Below are 19,750 nucleotides of genomic sequence, written 5' to 3' on the forward strand. Positions count from 1 at the left end.
AAAAAAATAGTATTTACTGAGATCTTACTATGTGCCAAACAACATGGAAAGCCTCATTCTGCAAGGCAGCAATAACACTATCCCCATTTTACAGATGACGTGACTGATACTTAAAGAAAAAACTCTTTCCCCAGGTCAGCTAGGAAGTGGCAGAGCCCTGAATTTGAAACAGACAATGGACTCAGAGCCCTGCTGACCCAGTATGCCATTTTGGCTGTGAATGGGGACCGTAAGATCAAATCAGTAGGTTTGATAGGATATTTTGATCCTCGTTCTTCTGTGAGAAGTCTCCGACTGGCAGTATTCTCATTGCTTAGGGGAGAAAACCCAGGTTTAGAAAAATTAAGTGACTTCATTCACAACCAAACAAATTTTTAGGAAAAATTTCTTTCCTAACACTCCATTCTCTATTATTTTTTCTTATTCTTAATCAACAAGTAACATTTTGTGCCACACAATAAAATTCACATTTTCTCTTCTTTATCCTCCAAAGTCTTTCTTTTATCAGTTTTGATAGTCAGCTCTCTCTTCTTTGACAATATTCTCTTGTTGTCACTGTCTGTCAGCATAAACATAGTGCCTCCTACTCCGCTAGTTTCCTAATACTCTATTCAGGAAATTTCACACATCACAGTGTTGACCCTTCCTCCTTTTCTCTGCAGCAGTGTCCATTTATATTGGTCAACTCAGGCTGCCATAACAAATTACCACGGGCTGGGTGGTTTAAAGAATAGACATGTATTTTCTCACATTTCTGGCCGCTGGCCACCTGAGATCAGGGTGCCCGCACGGTTGGTATTGAGTGGGGCTCTCTTCCTGGCTTGCAGGTAGCTGGCTTCTGGCTGTGTCCTCACACGTGGCAGTGGAAGGGAGGAGAGGAAAAAGAGACACAGGGAAAGAGAGATCTCTTCCGCCTCTTTTAAGGCCACAGTCCCTACCGTATTAGGGCCCAATCTTTATGACTTCATTTAACCCTTGTTACCACCTAAAGACCCTGTCTCCAGACATAGTCACATTAAGGGTTACGGCTTCAATATACGAATTTTGAGGGAACACCTTTCAGTCTGTAGCACCAGTGCAATGATGTCATGCTCAAAAAGGAGAGTCTCTAATTGGAAACGCTTCCAAAGGAGAATTCTTTTATTTGTTTGGAAAGAAGAAAGTGATCCTTTTTTTTTAATATCAACGTATTTTCCCATCCTGCTTTCAACTTCTAAATAATGGCTTCTCAAAAAAAAAAAAAATCATGGGATGGAACACATGATTAGACATAATATTTAGAGTTTCCTTCGGTGCTTTATTGAGGCTATAGAAGACATGGGATTCCCAGAATAGTGAGAATAGTTACTTGCCAACAAGGTATATCCTGGCAAAGCTGCTTGCTTTGAGCCTATGTACGTGTGAAACAGCTACTTCCTCTTGAGTGAAAGAGATTACTTCAGATCCACATTTGGGAACTCTTTCATTTTTTTATACACTATCATTAAAATAAGTAAGGTGAAAGGATAGAAGATAGTGAAATTTTGCTTCTTGAGTTATTAATGAAACATAATGAACAACTTATTAAGTTTGAATTTAAAAGTGAGATCATTTTAGTAACAGAATCAGTACACACAGTTTAGTTTAAAGGTGATGTGGAAAATTTACACTTTCGGGAGCTGGGAGTCCAAAATGAGTGTGAAATGTTACTACATATGCACTAAAGGTTTTGTAAATACAGATATAACATAGGAGGATCCTAAATAATTGTTGGGTGAATATTTGTTGATGGATTGCAGTTTCCTATTCTCTAACTGGGAAATTTGGTGTTACCCAAAATGGCCTTAGGGCTCACTCCTTATATTATGGACGTTAACTTGAATGAGCAAAGGTGTGGGAAGTTTACTTACGTGTGCTCTGTACACACCACAGTTCTCTTTTAATCCTCTCCAGAAATTTGCAGATACAGATACTATCACATTTTGTAGACTATGAAGCACAGGTTCAGAGAAATAAAGTGATGTGAATAAATCCACGAGCACAGGAAGCGCCTGTGTACTGAAACAATCTGGATTATCCTCTGTGCAACATGCCCATTGCTTAAGTGGACTTACTTACAGTGCTTCACGGAGATTTCTTGCCACCTGTCCTCCCCAAATAATTTTTGCATAGGCTCACCATGGTATTTGAAGTGATTCTGTTTGTGGTAAATTCCCTTGAATTAAGGTACTTGCCCCCTTTGAAGGGTGGGACACATTGAGCCTGGAAGGTGGCTAATACATTGTGGGAGGAAGTTTAAGATTGGTTTCCAAAAAGACCGACAATGGAGAGCAGGGCAGGATTCAGGGCTAGATCTAAAGTGGGGCTTAGTTCCAACATATAGGCTACAAGAGGCTAAGTGTGGGGAGTAGCAAGAGTTCCCAGGCAATCAGAAAGTAGTCTGAAGGTCTTAGGGACTCACTTACCAGTGGGTGGAGAATGCTTGAAATGGAAGAGGTAGAAAAATAAAGATTCCCTGTTTTCAGTTTAGCCTACAGTCCTGCCCAACTATGTTGAATTGCTCTAGGAAAGCTCGTGTAAACTAGAGGGTTTTCTTGTTCTAAGAGAGCTCTTGGGGAGGAGTGGAGATCATGAGAAGTAAGCTTACATGTGCTCACAAAGATGGCTCTGAATGTGATAAACATTTGTTCTGTCAACGTGCAAGGTAGGTTTTCTTCTTCTCGTACATTTATGAGGCAAGAATGTATTTATTCGTAAGGGATTTTGTAAAATTGCACAAGACAAACTGCTCACAGAGGCAGGTGGTTAAATGAGCAATATATACAATCTAAAACACTTTGAAATCCAAAGAGAACAGAGCCTTGAGGCATAACTGTTTAAGTTAAATAATACTAACCACATAAACTGTGTTGTCAGAAGAGGTCATGTAAACAAACAGTGTAAGTGAGGTATATGAGAGTGTTAGATTTTCAGAAATGATTCTTAGAAGTCGTGGTGGGAAACAAAAATAAAAAGCAATAGGTTCATGAGCACAGGGCCACCTTTTCCTATGAGAGCCATACATCCCAGCTCTTTAAAGGACAGCCATCAGAAAATGATGGACCTTAAATAGGGGAGGGAGCTGCAGTGTGTCTTTTGGGCAGCCTTTGAGAGAAGGTGCTGTCATCACCAAGAGTGTCATCTCTGGGCCCAGGCATGGCTAATGAGGCCAGTCTGATCACCACAAATTTGCTTTCAGTCTCAGCATGCATTTCTCGGGCTAATAAGTGGGGTTTGCTTGTTAATTTTCACTGCAGCTAGTTTCTCTGGATTCTGTTTTTTCTATCTTGTCACAAAGCAGACTCTTCATAGTTTAAGTAAGACTCTCTTGCCCAGTGCCCTCTCACAGGCTGCTGTCAGTATTTCATGTTGACTTTGCAAGTTTACACCATGGGAGATGAAATTTGGTTCGGGCACCAAACACTGAACATCTAAACAGCATGGCCTAACCAGCCACAGCGGTGTTGGATGGCAGTTCCCCCAGAGCGTTTGTGCTATGTGTGTGTGGATTGTGACTGACTCATCCGTGATTTGAATTTGTTCGTATTTTGTTCCGCCAGGAGTTTCTTATTGAAACAGCCTTCACAGACATGTGCCATCTATTTTAGGAGTATTAGCCCTTAGCCATCTCCAGGAAAGAAGAACAAGCATCCTACAACCAACCAACCAACCAGGCAGAAGTCTGTCTTTCTGTTTCATGCTGTGGTCTCCAAACATCTAGTTTTAATTATGATGGATTTTCTTGCTTGTGATTCCTTTATTTCGTGAAGATAGTGTGGCAAGAGATACAGGGGGGGTAGATGTGTACACATGAGAATGCTAGATTTTTACTTTTATACTTTATAGTTTTATATAAATCTGCTTACCATATAAGTGATATATTGGACACATGTGGGCTAGCATGATTTTTTAATTATCTCTGATATTTGCTTATGTGGCAACATTCTAAAAATGTTAATTTTGTAATTAATTTCCAGCACATTGTTTGGAAACAGTAAATAGTTTTTGTTATAAATCACCCGAGAACTTAGATCACTAAACTGTGTGGATGTGTCTTCCCAGTTGGTTTTGGAAAAGTTATGTATCTTTTTGATTCCTATTTCCTTTCTCCTCAATTCTCAGTGTGGTTTATATCCAAGAATCCACAGAAATTGCTGTGATAAAATCAAATGATATTTTTTTCTGCTATCATCCATATTAGCCTTGAACCATATCTTCTGTCACTTTTTTTCACAGCTTCTCCTCATTTCTTTCAAACTTCCTTTTGTCTGCTGTTACGTGGCTTGGTATATGGCCTTCGGTTTGAGTTTCATCATTTCTCATGTGAGCACATTTCCCCACTCCTTCTGCCGTCCCTACAATATAAAATATGCCACCACCCATCTTGCTTCTCAGACTCTGGCTGTGCATCTCCTAGGGTCTCAAGTAGCATTTCCCAGGATATCCTTTGTTACATATTAAGTCTTAAGGTGCATGCTTGGGGGTGGGGGAGTCCTCGTTTCATGAAGTGTTAAGTTTGAGAAACAATACACATAATAGTCCTATTACATAATAGGTGTTCAATAAACATTTTATTGAATAAACAAAAGAATGAATAAGTGAACATACTTATGGTATACACTAGCATGTACTTTGGGAAGTTCTTGAGTGAGTAAGTGTTTAGGTCTGTTTAACCCAGCATTTACCAAATGTGTTTTCTCACAAAACCTTCTCTATCTAGTAATGCATAAAGCGCACGTTGTGAAAACTCCAGCCTAAATGATACAATGCGGTGGCCATACCACTCTCCCTCCCTCAAACCCAAGCTAATGTCCAGAGAACCTGAGCTTTGTCAGCTCCTTCTTGCCTACCCCACGGGCAGGCCACTTTCTCTTTTTTTATTTTTATTTTTGAGAGAGAGAGACAGAGACAGAGACAGAGCACCAGCAGGGGAGGGGCAGAGAGAGAGGGAGACACAGAATCTGAAACAGACTCCAGGCTCTGAGCTGTCAGCACAGAGCCCGACGCAGGGCTCAAACTCACAAACTGTGAGATCATGACCTGGGCCGAAGTGGGACACCTAACCAACTGAGCCACCCAGGCGCCTCCAGGCCACTTTCTCTATTTTGGTTGCTGATGGGCTCCTCCCTCTGCCTTGGCTCAAACCTGCAATACTCTTTAACCAGTTATGCTGCCTTTCTCTTTAATCATCCACTAATTTGCACCATTTTTCAAGTGCTGTCTTCCAAATCTGTTTTGAGAAGCAAGACCGCTGATAATCTCTGTCTTATGGATTCTTATCTGTGGGTATTTATGAGATTCTATAGGTTGAACTCACTATATTAAGTACTTTTTATTGAAATCTCTCAAAGGGATATTTGTAGGCAGTGTATTCCATCATGACGCACATGTCAGCCATGATATTCTCTTCCACAGCCCATGAATCAGTATTCATGTCCCAAGTCTACTTGACTTGCTTTATTTTATCACCTTCCTTCTGACTACCTCCATTAGTCAACGAAACATACTCTAGCCTCTCAACTTTAGCAGAAATAAGCTAAGATACCTAGAGCATTTCCTGTATTTGCCATCAGTCTTAACATCATTTAAAGCCACTCTCAAACCTGGTGTTTCCAGATTGATCTGAATAAGGCCATTCCTATAGGGCCAGCTCTAAGTCTGTGTGTGTGGACATGGGGTGGTGGGAAGCAATCCAATTTAGGTCTAGAAAGTACATGCACCAGCTGTGTCTTTGAACATTGCCCAACGTAGTACCAGGGTTTTGTGGCAGTGCCTCTGGAACCACGTTGGCGGACAGAGGTGGTGAGGAAGGAATGGTGGTTGTGAGGACAGGAGGCGGTAGGGAGGCTCTGCTTCCGTTTCACAGATGAGCTGTTGGTGGGGAAAAATGGTTGGGGCAGGGCCCCATGGCTAATAGTAGACTGGAAATGATTACAGTGATCAGAATATTCCTAAAAGTAAAAACAGGTTCTGATAGAGCTGAGAGACTCAGAAACAGGGAAAGACATTCTACGAGTACGATGGGCAGTAGCATTTCCTTAAGAAAAATTGGGCAATTATTAAAAGGCAGATCTGGCAGAAGCTCTAAAACGCAGCTCACTGGTTTTCTTCTGACTCTCTTCTCTCTTTCACTCCTTATCTCAGGACCTTTTCTCTTCTCATTAACACCTCCACCAGAATTGGAGCTGGGGAAGAGAAAGGAAATGTTCAGACATGTGCCTATTTGCATACTCACTCTCTTGAGTTAATGCCAGGACGGCAGCACATTCTGTCCAGTTCAATAGAAAAGCCAGTTTCACCCCATCGGTAAGGTATTATTTTCTTTTTTAGCATAGAACAGTTTATTGCCAAGCTTCTCTTAACTGTACATTACAAATAGCGTCTGATTAAGAATGTTCTGGATGGGTTAATTAGTGTGGTGACTATTATTAAGCAAACTGCTTGTTAGTATTATGCCTATTTGATCTTGGTATTGATGTGAAGTAATTGACCATAGAGCTACATTTAGAAAAGCTGGAATAAAGTTTTTTGATTTCTATTATGGCAATAAATTGTTTATATTAAACATGTCTATGAAAATATGAGTTTCATGGCACAGAGAATCAGAATAGACTCTGTGGAATGGTAGATGCGGATTGTTTTGTTGTGTTTTGTTTTGTTTTGTTTTTTAGTAATATTAATACATTTGTCCAGCTTGCTTCACGACCAGCTCTGTTAGAGCAAAGTAGTAAAAAGTTATTTCAGCATGCTACTGCAGAGTGTATGAAAAAGTAAGATGATTTTAACTTCCCTCACCTAAAGGACATATTTCCTTTTTACTTTAGCTAACTGCCTAACTACTTCTCTGAGTAACAATCACCATATATAAACAGACTATCATAGAAAAATATGGGAAGATATTCTAAGCAAGGAAAGCATAGCATGGAACCACCTTCTTTCATATACAGGATTATTATCTATATTATTTATTGGTATTTTGTCCAGTTCTGTTATTAAGTTTCCCTCACTATTGCATTTCCATAGGGAATTTATTCCGTGAGCTAATAAATTATACCATCAGGGAGGGTTTTTTTGAAATTCAGCTTAAATTTTCCCATTCTTAATTTCATCTCATTACTCCTAGTTATACCCCCTTGTACCCGGCTAAATAATTATTCTCTTTCCTTGGAGACTCCTATTATGTACCCCTCTACTTGTCACTTAACTAGGCTATTCATAGTTAGCTCCTTTAATCTGCCCTCATAAATCACTTCTTCCATTGCCTTAATCATTATTATTGCTCTTCTAAGAACTCTCTAATTTTCAAACATATACAGTTACAGGTGCCCCAGATGAAACCAGCTTTTGCACAGCCCCCTGTCCCCACAGACGCGGTACCTTCCTTCTCTGTACACCACAGTCCATCACAAAGTGGCACCAGTTTGCTGGGCAAATCAACACAGGCTCATCTTGTCAAACTGCAGACACTCTCAACAGTGTTTTCTGTGTGTCCAACTTGCCTTCAGGATTTTCTTTCTCAACTTCATAACATTAGTAAGCTGAGTTTCTGCTTACGGTCCGTATTTATGTTCTGTATCTTTCCATGTCCCCACCTATCAAGTCAGTCATCCACAACCTGTGTCAGCATGGGATTCTGTTCATCCTTGCGAACATTTGGGAAGCGGGCCTACCGCCCTGCCCACAGCTAAATTCCTTGTCCCTTACCCATTCCTGTTGTTTACTACTCTTTAGCCAATCTCCCATCCCTTTTAATTGGCAATTGTATTCACATGCTGGCCAATATAAATGGGTTTTAAGAGTAAGTTGGGTCATGATAAAGTTTTCTAAGATAAAGTTATGTTGTTTCAATGCCTGCTGATGCATATAGATATAGATATAGATATAGATATAGATATAGATAGATACAGATTTTTTGTTTTTTTGGTGACTCCTTCCTGCACTAAATTTGTAATTCTGTTAAAATCCTTTTTAAGCTTGCCTGGCATCCTTTATCCAACATACAAACAAACAGGTTTCTTCACTCGCTTTATTGTTGTTTTCCAGATATGTACAGATGTTCCTTCTCTTGCTGTTTGTTTCATTTGTTTAAACGTTGAGATATTGTCAGGGCCACTGGCTGGCTCAGTTGAAGGAGCATGTGACGGGGCGCCTGGGTGGCGCAGTCGGTTAAGCGTCCGACTTCAGCCAGGTCACGATCTCGCGGTCCGTGAGTTCGAGCCCCGCGTCGGGCTCTGGGCTGATGGCTCAGAGCCTGGAGCCTGTTTCCGATTCTGTGTCTCCCTCTCTGTCTGCCCCTCCCCCGTTCATGCTCTGTCTCTCTCTGTCCCAAAAATAAAAATAAACGTTGAAAAAAAAAATTTAAAAAAAAAAAAAAAAAAAGAAGGAGCATGTGACTCTTGATCGCAGGGTTGTGAGTTTGAGCCCCACATTGTTTTTTTTTAAAAGTTAAGATATTGTTATAGTTTGCTCTTTTTTTTCCTTTTGTGGTGTCCAGTGGGAGCTTTTCCATTGGATTTCAGTTCCTTAGAGTCTCCTCAGTGTTTTTGAATTTGTTTCAGGAATAATGATCGTTAGTTCCCATAATAGTTCAGTAATGTGAGATATGAAACTATGATCTGTATATGCCCAAGTTTATTTTTAAATCAAGAATTAATTTATTATTTCATTAGGGTATAGCAAAGGCGTTAGCACCATTTTTGTGTTTTATCCATCTGTCTACAATCATGTATTTATTACTTGCAGGGTTCTTATATATAAGGTAATTTATCTCAAAGGGCTTTATGAGACAAGCACAGAAGCCCCCAAACAAGCTTTTTGGTTCTGTCATGTATACAGCAAAAGACCTTGTTTCCAGCCTACAGCAGAACCCACCCCGTTCATTCGTGTTGCCCATCAGTCCTCGCCCTCCGACCTAGCGAACGTCCTCGACTCCTCTCTCCTGTCCTGATCCCTTAGCACACTTCTTATACTTACCTTCACCTCTTCTCACCTTGCTTGAAATCATCGGCCTCGTCTGTTGGCCTTGAGATCGTTGGCCTCGAAATCGTGTGACACACCACCGATTCCATACCTGCCATCTGAAACTTTTTTCTGGCTTCACTTTTTCTCCTTCCCTCAGCTTTGTAAGAAAGCTTGGTCTAGTCTCTTTCATAAGACCTACTTACTTTCCCCCTGGCCAAAAATCCTACATGCTATGCTGTTCTCCTGAAAGTCTTGCAAGACTTTTCTATTTCTTCAGGATCCACCTCCCTTCCCTAGCATGTGTCCCCAGGTGAACACCCTAGCGACTACACCTATGTGCACCTGCCCCATTAAGGAAAACTGATCTTGCTTCCCCATTCTCCTCTCAACCTCTCTTTCTCAGCCTCTCCCTCTTTGATGTGCACACTGTAACCTGCAGGCTGATTTCTGCCTACACTCTCCACAGGGACTCCCCTTTGAATAGCAAGAGATCCAAAAGCTCTTTGTTTTATCTGATGCTCTGGTACCTATGGAGTGTTTCCTACCCCCCCCCTTATGCATTTTTAAGGTTTCTTGATTCCTTTCTTACACATTGTTTTGAGACTCTTAATTCACTTCAACAGGGTGATATTACTCTCTCAGATTCTCTTTTTACTCTTCCAAATGTTCCTTATTGCTCTCCTTCCATGGTTCTTCTCCCTCACCTATCTCTTAAATGCATGTGCTCTCCATTTCTTCACTTGCCCAACAGTGCAGGGGAGGGGTCAAGTCTCAGGGACTCAGAGAAAGCACTTGTTGTCTGGCCTCAGTCTACCTTTCTACACCTCAGACTCTGGGACTTGACCCCAGTCTCTTTGGATTGCTTGTTATTCACTGAAGAATTTATGGTCTTTCACGTCCCTTTGCTTTGATCACAACATTCCCTCAGTTCAGAACTTCCCCCTCTCTGCCTTTCAGACTCCTTCAACTAAAACCGTCTGCCAGCCTTTACTGATCCCCCAAGTCAGAATTAATCTCTAGTTCTGTTTAAAAACTTGGGATGCCCATTCTTTATATGTTTCACCACAGGTTAGTTGGTTTGTGTCTGTTCTAAGCACTACTGGTTTGCTCCCCAGTAGACGGTGAGCTTCTTGATCTCATTTTATTTAGATGCCTCTAGCAGTAAGTAACAGATATCAAACTCTGTATGGCAAAGCATTATGGGAAGATGGGAGAAATGGCACTGAAAAAAATATTCGGGGACTAGTCTCAAGGTCAATGTAATAAAAATGTGTGTCCCAGGTTCCCAGGCATACCGAACAGTCATGTGAGCAGAAATGGCCAGTGTTAATCAAGGAAGTTTCGAGCGGTTTTGTTGGGTAATGACTAAGTGTGGCTTGGAATATACACTGGGCCATGCAGTGACTGGAAAATGTAAAATGGAACTGCAGCAAGATGCGTGAGGAGAGAGTGATAAATCATCTCTCTACTCGGATTTTTCACGGGATGTACGGTGCAGGTATTACAGCCAGCGAAACAGTTTGAAAACAATGTGGTCTAATTTCAAACTTTTGAACTTTCTGTGGATGGCTACTACTTTTTTGTATTTTTCCTACTGGTATGTTGGGTACAGATTTAGTTTATTTTTTTTTTATCACTTTTATACATCATCCTCATGTCCTTACAGAAAGGTAAAGGAGACGCTTTAAATAGTATTTTCACTGAAAGTGTATTGCACTTCCTTTTTGTAACAGATTCATGCCCAAGCACAAAACAACCCATCTACAGAAGATTCTCAGCCTTAAAGGAAATGGTGGTGCTGCTCCATCGATGGCCCCTGCTTTCCACCAGGAGCAGAAAGGTTCTGAGAATCTATTGAAGAATTTTAATTCAGAGTCTGGACCCTGTAATGCTGCACAACAAGAAAACCTGGGTAGCTCATTAATGCAGGAGCCAGACTTGAGAATGTGCCACTCATCAGATAATTCGAGCTCTCTTCATGAGGAAGATAAACAAAATACGACTTCTAGTCCCTGTGACATTTTCGGTGGAATTGACGATCCACAAAGACCACTGCACATTGTGTGGCCTCACAGGTGGTAAGTTTAAGACACACCAATTTATTTTTTTATTATTTTTTTTTTAAATTTTTTTTTTCAACGTTTATTTATTTTTGGGACAGAGAGACAGAGCATGAACGGGGGAGGGGCAGAGAGAGAGGCAGACACAGAATCGGAAGCAGGCTCCAGGCTCTGAGCCATCAGTCCAGAGCCCGACGTGGGGCTCGAACTCACGGACCGCGAGATCGTGACCTGGCTGAAGTCGGACGCTTAACCGACTGCGCCACCCAGGTGCCCCAAGACACACCAATTTAGTGAGAGTTGGAGACTGGTCGTAGAAAATATATTCTAATGGTTGACTTAGTAATTTATTGTCCCCATAGCTTTAGAAAAAGGTGGCATTATTGATGTCTTTATATAAGGAGTGGTGTGTTTAGATTAAATTTGAATTGCAGATAAATATCTGCAGTGAGGGGCGCCTGGGTGGCTCAGTCGGTTAAGGGTCTGACTTCAGCTCAGGTCATGATCTTGCGGTCCATGAGTTCGAGCCCCGCGTCGGGCTCTGCACTAACAGCTCAGAGCCTGGAGCTTGTTTCAGATTCTGTGTCTCCCTCCCTCTCTGACCCTCCCCCGTTCATGCTCTGTCTCTCTCTGTCTCAAAAATAAATAAACGTTAAAAAAAATTTTTTTTAAAATAATAAATATCTGCAGTGATTTGCTCAACTAACAACAGCACCTAGACGCTTCTAGAAAATCAAATCTTGCTCAAGAAGTTTCCAAAGTATCAGAACGGGATTCCAAATCTACATATATATACTGTTATCACATGACTATTTCATACCTATACATTGTTAAGGCAATGTTATCATTAAAACACAAACAATGTCTGTTATTTCCCAATATGACCAGTCTCACCTGGGTGCCTTTATTTCACTTGTCATAAAATATATCGGTACACTTGCAACTGTTTCCCTGTGCCCACATGCCTCTGTATTGTGCTGAAGCAAAATACTTTCTAGCGGAATCTCCTCTAAACAGAGGAAAATCAACTGCAGCATGTAATCGCACCAAATATAAACTCATAAACTTAACCCTGGCTCCTATAAATTAGGATTTAAAGAGGTAAAATGTCCTGATAATCTTCTGGTATTAGGCACGAACATTTTAATCTAGTTTTTATTCCTCCCAGTTAGTTTAATCTGCATGTGGCCTGATTAGAGTTCACTTCCCCCACAGATTATGGTCTCTTTATTGCAGAGATGCTGGGCTGATCGTTAGGTCCGATTTTCTGAGAGCGACTGTTTACAGGTGAAGTAATAAGCACACCACACCGGCCAGGCAAAGCGCCTTTGCTGGGGATTTGACTTCCAGCACATTAAAACTCCAGAAGCTCTCCCAGTTGATCTGCAGCATCTGGTACCTAAAGGGATTTTCATCTTTGACTCTAAATGTACGAACGTAAAATTTAGGGATTGAAAGTTGATGGGGAATGTGTTTTTGGATTTGTCTATTCAACTTCACACTTCTAGCATATCCTTTTTAGGGGAGTGACTTCTATTTTGAAGTCGTGTATTACTTAGAATGTGACAGTGTTCAGCATTCTTTTATGTCATTTTAAAATGCGGTGGGTCTGGATGGGATTAACCTGTTTCAAGGTAAAATAGATGTCATCATTTTCTCCCTTCTGGAAAGCTTTTCCTTTTATTCTTCTAACCTTTGGTTGTCTCTGAAGTAATTTTATTGCAGGAAAATCAGTTCTAAAAAGTTTGGTACTGGGTTATCATGGAAATGCAAAATTAAATTTGTAGACTCCTACTGCAAAACAGCATACTGATTTGGGGGGGGGGTGCGAAGAGTGAGAACCACATTATCCAATACTTTGCGCAAAATAAGACAGAGCTATGTTAATAAAATTAACAATATTAAATTGAATAATTCCCTCTCTTCCTTTGTATATTTTTGCTTTAATTTAATTTAATTGCCTAAAGTTAGTTGCTTAAAGAGATGCAGCATTATGTTTGTGCTCATTCTTATTGTTAAAGCTAAATTATTTTTAATTTGGAGAAGAGGGAAAAAAGCCGCATCAGCAAGAGTAAATGCCAAAATATAAAAGTAACACATTCATCCTTACGGGTAATATAGTAGAACATTGGAAACTTGGAGGTTGCCAGACACATAGCTAACATTAGGGCTAATTTTGAAAATCTAGCGTGCAGTCAATTTTACTGATGCCTGGGGACATACAAGGTAGAAGCTGACAAGAGAACTAATTTTGTTTGGGTTATTTACTGCTATGCATCATCCACGGGTTCCCGCCTGACACACAGCTATATGAAGGGGGATATTATCACACACTAAAAATTTATGTTGACATTCGATATTTGTTCAATATGTCAGCAGTATTACTTTCATAATCAAAAGAGTAAGAAAAAGAGAAAAGAAAAGCACTTTATGCTCATATAGATATATCTTTTTAATAACAGTCTATAAGGTTAATATAGTTTACCTTTGAGAGTATACAATGAAAACAAGCAGGGTTAGGAGGGGAAATGACAGAAAGCATCAACCCGAGCTGTTTGTTTGCCATTACCTAAGCGAGCCATGTCAGCTCTCTGGCCCGCGTCTGATAGCTATTTGTTGTACAGAGAGCACAGCATAAAAAAAAATATCAAACTCTTAATACTATTGTGTGCCCATAACCATCTGTCACTGCTAGCCTGGAGATGAGAGGAAGATTACGAGGAATAAACACTGAGCCGCCGAGCATTGGTAAAGCCTTCGGGCAAAAAACTCTTGTGGGGACATCAAAGACATTCTAATTCCGAGGCAGTCAAGGATTACAGTGTGTAACCTGTGCTGACAACAGATAAATGACTGGCAATATTGTGCCAGAGCTGTTGGGTCCTGCGTGGAGTACTGATGATGATGATGATGATGTTATCTTGCAGAATGGACTCTGCTGGGATAATTTTATGATAAAACACTTTTTTCAAATGCCACTGGGTCTAGGCAGACATTTACTAGCTACAGGGGTAGCAATCAGTTTCTTCAAAATTTACTGTTCTAAGCCCATTAGAGTTCCAACACAGCAAGACTCTTCAATGAAAATCTAAAACGCCTATATTTTCTTTAGGAGAATATATGCAAATGTCGGGAGCTGAACTCCTACCCTTTAGTGGTAGATGCTTTATCATCTGATTTATGTAAATTTGCTCATAAAAATACAGTTTATTTTTAATTGGTGAATATGAATTAGAAAATTAAGATTCTGGTTCAGCATTCATCAGACATCCCCAGTTACAAGCACACATTTATTTAGACCTCTGATCGCCTGGGTAAAAATCCTATAATGGACCAGTCAATCTGAATTGTATTCCAAAGGAAACCATTTCTACTAGAGATGACCAGGGCTGTGTTTCTTGTCCGGCCCTCTTGGTTTGGGTTTCCCCTATCCTTACACTTCCCATGTTCTTGTCAGTATTACGAGCTAATTAAACTACCTGCTTCAGGGGGCGGGGTTTCTTTAGAGTAGCCTGCGGGAAGCTCTTCTGTCTCTTGCCTTTCTGCCTGGGCCACACATGCTTTCCCCAGAGAAGGGACTTAAGGAGACAACACAGTGATGATTGCTTCCCCTGTACACAAAAGGGAGAAATGGCCACCAGAGCGGGCAACGGGATTCTTGGAGCCTGTCATTACCTTGCCCAACAAAACAAAAATAAAACCCTCCTCCTTATCATAAAAAATACGCCCATGAAATCATGCAGTTGCAGTTAGCCAACTCTAAAAATGAAGTGACGCTGACCTCATTGTGTGAGTTCCGCGCTGGGATCATGAATGGTCTAAAATATAGCGTTAGCCTCTAACATAGCCCGTACTAAGTCAACCAAATGTAGAGCCTACTTGCTGGGATATGTATCAAAATCAAAAGTGACATTTTCTAGAAGATACATTCTGGCTTTAAATCTGTGTTAAAATGTCTGTGCATGAGAACAGGCCCTTAAATGCAACGCTTGCCCCCTCTCTTCATTCTTTCTGAGTCTGAGCTTGTCAAGGATTATAGTGTGCAACCTCTGCTGACAGTAGATAAATAACTGACAGTATTTTAGCGGAGTTGCTGGGTTCTCTGCAGAGTAATTTGTTTTCTCCGTTCTACCCAGTCTTTAGTGTTTTGTTGCAAACATCTATAGCAAGGCATGGTTAATAGCAATGACTTCTAGAGAAAGACCTATAAAAAATAGACTGCATTTGGCAAGGCCTTTTAAAAAACAAAAAAACCAAAGAACATTTTCTTTATAAATATTGTAACATTGCACCGGGTTCCAACCTTTTTGTAAATATTCCCTTTATTTTAATGGGCACAAAAGACACACTCCTGGAGGGACAGAAAGAATAAGTTTATAAGACATTGAAAGATAGCACTCTAAAGGCTGCGGTTCTCAAACTCTTTGATGGAAAGACCCCTTCACACTCCTAAAAATTATTGGGACACCATAGAGCTCTTCTTTTTTTTTTTTATTGGGTTTATATCTATCAATGTTTAGTGTATCAGAAATTAAAACTAAGGGAAAACTTTAAAAATCCACATTAAATCATCAAAAAGTAACAATAAAGAATCACATACATGTTAATATTAAAGTATTTTTTTGAAAATAACTATGTTTTAGAAAGCAAAAAAAAATTAGTGAGAAGAGTGACATTATTTTTCATTTTTTTGTAAATCTATAATATCTAAGTACAAGAGAGTTGGATTTTTATATCTGCTTGAGTATTCAATCTGTTGCAATATGTTGTTTTGGTGGAGGTTTCTGAGAAAATTCTGCCTCACTAAGAGAGAGAGAGTTGGAAGAGGAAAGAGTGTTTTAATGACCCGTTCAGATTATTGTAGGTGTTCTTTGCTGCTACGCCAGAACTTGTCAAGTAGGAGCTTCTCAAGGGTTGGTCTGAAACCACTCAATGAGTCTTCATACTCTCTTACTTGCTGTTTAAATGGATTTTTGTAAAATCACGTGTTGGTTACTTGGACAATATAGGTTTTATGATTAGTGCAGATTTTCCAAATATTGACAGAATTCGTTATTTCAAAGAATCACGTTGCTAATATCAGAGGAATTTTTGGTTGTTGGGAAGTTGTCAAGCTCACAATGTAGATAGTTTTTCCAGAATTCCAATTTTCGATGAAAATCTTGAGTTTTGTTGCAGAAACTATAATCATTCGTTTTCGTTGAAGGGACATGTTCATATAGCTCATATTTGAGAAAATGTCTGCCAGATACCCATGTCTGATTAACCACAGTTTGTCTGGAAGTTGTTCTTAGAAACAAATTAGTGTTTCGTGCAAAAAAGCAGCTAGTTAGCTCATAACCCAAACAATCATATAAATGCTTTTTCTCAAGGCAGCCATTGTGCCCTGGTACACAAAGATGCATTATGTGTATTCCCCCAATTTATCACACGGAATACTAAAAGAAGTCTCTTGAAGGGATGAAATGTAATAGAATTAGTAATTTTAATGCTTATTCAAAGGCACTTTAAGTGAAACTGACTTCTTTTTTCTTTTACTGCACGTGCAGGTGGTTTAGCATACAATGACTACTAGTTTCGTTTGGTGCCACTGCCTGAGTCATCTTGAAGTACCCAGTCTTATCCATCAGTGCGTTTTCTCTATCAAGGCATATGTCAACACAGTGAAGAAGGCAAATTATATCTTAGGATTACTGTAAAAATAGTTTGATTTTGCAGACCCAGTGAAAGTCCTGACCCCCAGGAATTCACAAACTATACTTTGAGAACCACTGTCGAACAGAACTGGTAATGACATGTGTAAAAATATGTCTGCCATCAGTCACTGGAATTGCCTAATGTTTAGTGTTCGTAGGCTAATTTTGTTGCCCTGAATGCTAATATATAAACATTTAGGTTTATATTGCATATTGATACTTAGGTTTCACAGTTGATAGCAAACAAACGTTCATCATATATACGAGAATTTTCTCAAACAGAATTCATGTCAACATTGAGCTCAGTAGTTGAAGCAGGAGGCGAGATCTGTGACACAAGAAATTCTGTTCTGATCTTAAAGCCCCTCTGAATGGCACATAAGTGGCTGTGTTCTGGTTAAGAAAGATAAGGTGGGAGTGGGCTACAAGTCATGTTGAGAAGTTTGAAATTGTTAAGAGCAACTGTAGTGATAAGTTCCACCATGACCCCATCTCTTGGACTATGGGGAAATTGTAAGAGCTTTTCACTTAAAGTGGAGTGACTTTTTTTTGTCTCCTTTTTTTTTTTTAATTTATTTTGAGAGAGAGAGAGAGAGCATGGGAGCGGCAGAGAGAGGAGGAGACAAAATCCCAAGCAGGCTCTGTGTTGTCAGCATAGAGCCCAATGTGGGGCTTGAACACATGAACCGTGAGGTCATGACCTGACCCAAAATCAAGAGTCAGATGCTTAACCGACTGAGCCACCCAGGCGCACCATGGAGTGACTTTTTATGAGTTATATGATATTTGCAATATTTTCCATAAAGTAATGATAAAACAGTTTATGCAACATTGATTGTGGTTAAGTGTGTAGATTTGGAAAGGAAAAGTCCCAGTCATTGAGAAATAAAAACAGATTTGAAGCATACTTAGGTAAATCGTGTACTGTAATATTGAAAGAATTTGACATCCAAAATTTTATAAACTTTGGCAACTTCTAACTGAAAACAAATGATTGATATAAAATGGAAAAATACACTTTATTACTTGAGAGTAAAGTAACTTTTTTTTCCATCCTTTGACTCTCTGAGGTTTAAAATTATGACTTTGAAAACAAAATTGATGACTGCCTTTTGTAAAGATATATGTTAAATGATTGGATGTTTTGCTTTTCAGAACAAGGTAATTTACCTTGGTTTTCCTGTTGTCCAGATAACTTGAGGAAAGTTTAGCGACGAGATTGTCCTAAATCTTTCAGGTTTCACTGGTTATTACCGAGGAATAGGATACTTTTGGAGGACAGTCTTTCAGGTGCCACAGGAGGAACTGAGAAGCAAAGTGTTAGATTTTGGGCACCAATGTGCCTTTTCTATTTCAGTGTTATGTATAAATCTGTTTTTCTTCGGGAGAAACGATCCTTACAGAATTCTAGTTCTGGAAACGATGATCATGTGGTCTGGCCATCTGCCTTTCAGCACACTCCACCAAACTGAGACCATCTTACTTGTCCTGATCTCTAGAAGAGATGATGCCATGGATACTTTCCACTAGTAGCACTGTTCATTTTCACAGTTAAATATATTTGATGTAAGGAATTGATTATATTCATTCTCAATTCAGTGCTAAACTTTAATTATATTTATTTGCCTACAGGTTTTTTGTTTGTTTGTTTGATAGTGTTGGTTGGTTGGTTGGTTTTGTCCTTAAAAAGTTTCAAATTGAACTCCATCATTTAAAAAACAAGAAGCTCTCTAGAGAACTTTATTATAGTCTTTGAAAAGTGGTAATCAAATACCTGGCTTAGATTACAATGTATTATATCACCTAGTTGTTTTATTTTGTCATATATGTATCTGTGTGTGCATAGTCTTAACAAAATTCCATTTATATTTTCCAAAATTCCATTCCTAGATGCTTTCCTATTTTCCAAACTATTGATCATATGAAAAAGATAACAGATTCAACTTTGGTTTCTCATCGCCTCTTGGGCTGTTTTTAACTTTCTGTAGCATGAAGAAAGTTCACCTGTAGTCATTACTGACTTGGTGTTATTATCTGTAGAATATCATAAACTAAAGCTCTCATTACACTTTTTTTCCCTAACAGGGTTAAAAAGTTCTTTAAACTTGACTCTCTTCTTAAACATACCAATTGCTACAAAAGATGCTGTTTGATTATGGTATGCTTATGGCAGTCATCTTTGTCCGCTCAAGACCCCTGTCTGTTTTTGCTTCATTCTATCATAAATCTTTTGATAAAAATCTTTGTACCAGGCTGACTTACTTAACACCACACGTCAGGAGTGAGTGAGTTGGGAAGTAGATAGCTAGGTGATATGGATAGATGAATGATGGGTGGATAGGTAGGTAGATAAATCACCTATTTCTTTGTTAAAAATATTTATGTCATGTATGTGATGTGAGTGTGGGGGATGGTGTTTGTGTGTTTAAATATATTTCTTCTCCCAAGTCACTAAACACTTCTTCATATGATCCCTGTTGACCTAATCTCTATTTAGCCCACTCTTCCCTCTTTTTTTTTTCAGGACCTAGTATGCCTCCTGGTGCTCTTAATGTATGGTGTTTTCTGTCTTTTCATGATGGTAGTTACCATTATACTTTTTTAGAGATGCCCTGAAATCTTCTGCCTTTCACAAACATGTGCCCTGATTTAAATTCTAGTGATGTGTGAATTCCCCTGACTGTGAATTTCATGTACCAAGGGCAGTGTTCAGTCCATTGCACCACATAAACGTGTAACAAAACTGTACCATCCACACTGCCTCCCAGCCCTACTCCTTCCATGTTTAAAGTTGTATCATTTGCTTTAGATCCTCATGTTCTCCAGGATAGAGACAGAAACTCTGTGTGTTTGGTGGAAGGGGATAGATTTTTCTCAATAGCATCTAGCTGGAATACCTGTAGGATATGTAAGTGATTTCGTTGATGTTACTTAATGTTGATTATGGTGAATTATAGGGTGACTCTTTAGTGATTGACTCTTACTTGTTCAGTAAGTCCAATGGAGGACAAGTTA

The 19,750-nt window shown here is 39.5% G+C and overlaps 1 protein-coding gene across 1 annotated transcript in view; it reads left to right on the forward strand.

The window, feature by feature from the left end:
* Positions 1-19,750, forward strand: part of GTDC1 (glycosyltransferase like domain containing 1) — a 292,594-nt gene that overhangs the window by 219,317 nt on the left and 53,527 nt on the right. Inside the window, exon 6 of the mRNA XM_047082236.1 lies at positions 10,713-11,057. Coding sequence (XP_046938192.1) covers positions 10,713-11,057 — 345 coding nt within the window. The remainder of the gene's footprint in view (positions 1-10,712; positions 11,058-19,750) is intronic.

This window comes from Lynx rufus, unplaced genomic scaffold, assembly GCF_022079265.1.
Source record: "Lynx rufus isolate CCGP_SWC_20201006 ecotype Redwood Valley unplaced genomic scaffold, mLynRuf1.p SCAF_2, whole genome shotgun sequence".
In the NCBI taxonomy this organism is placed as follows: Eukaryota; Metazoa; Chordata; class Mammalia; order Carnivora; family Felidae; genus Lynx; species Lynx rufus.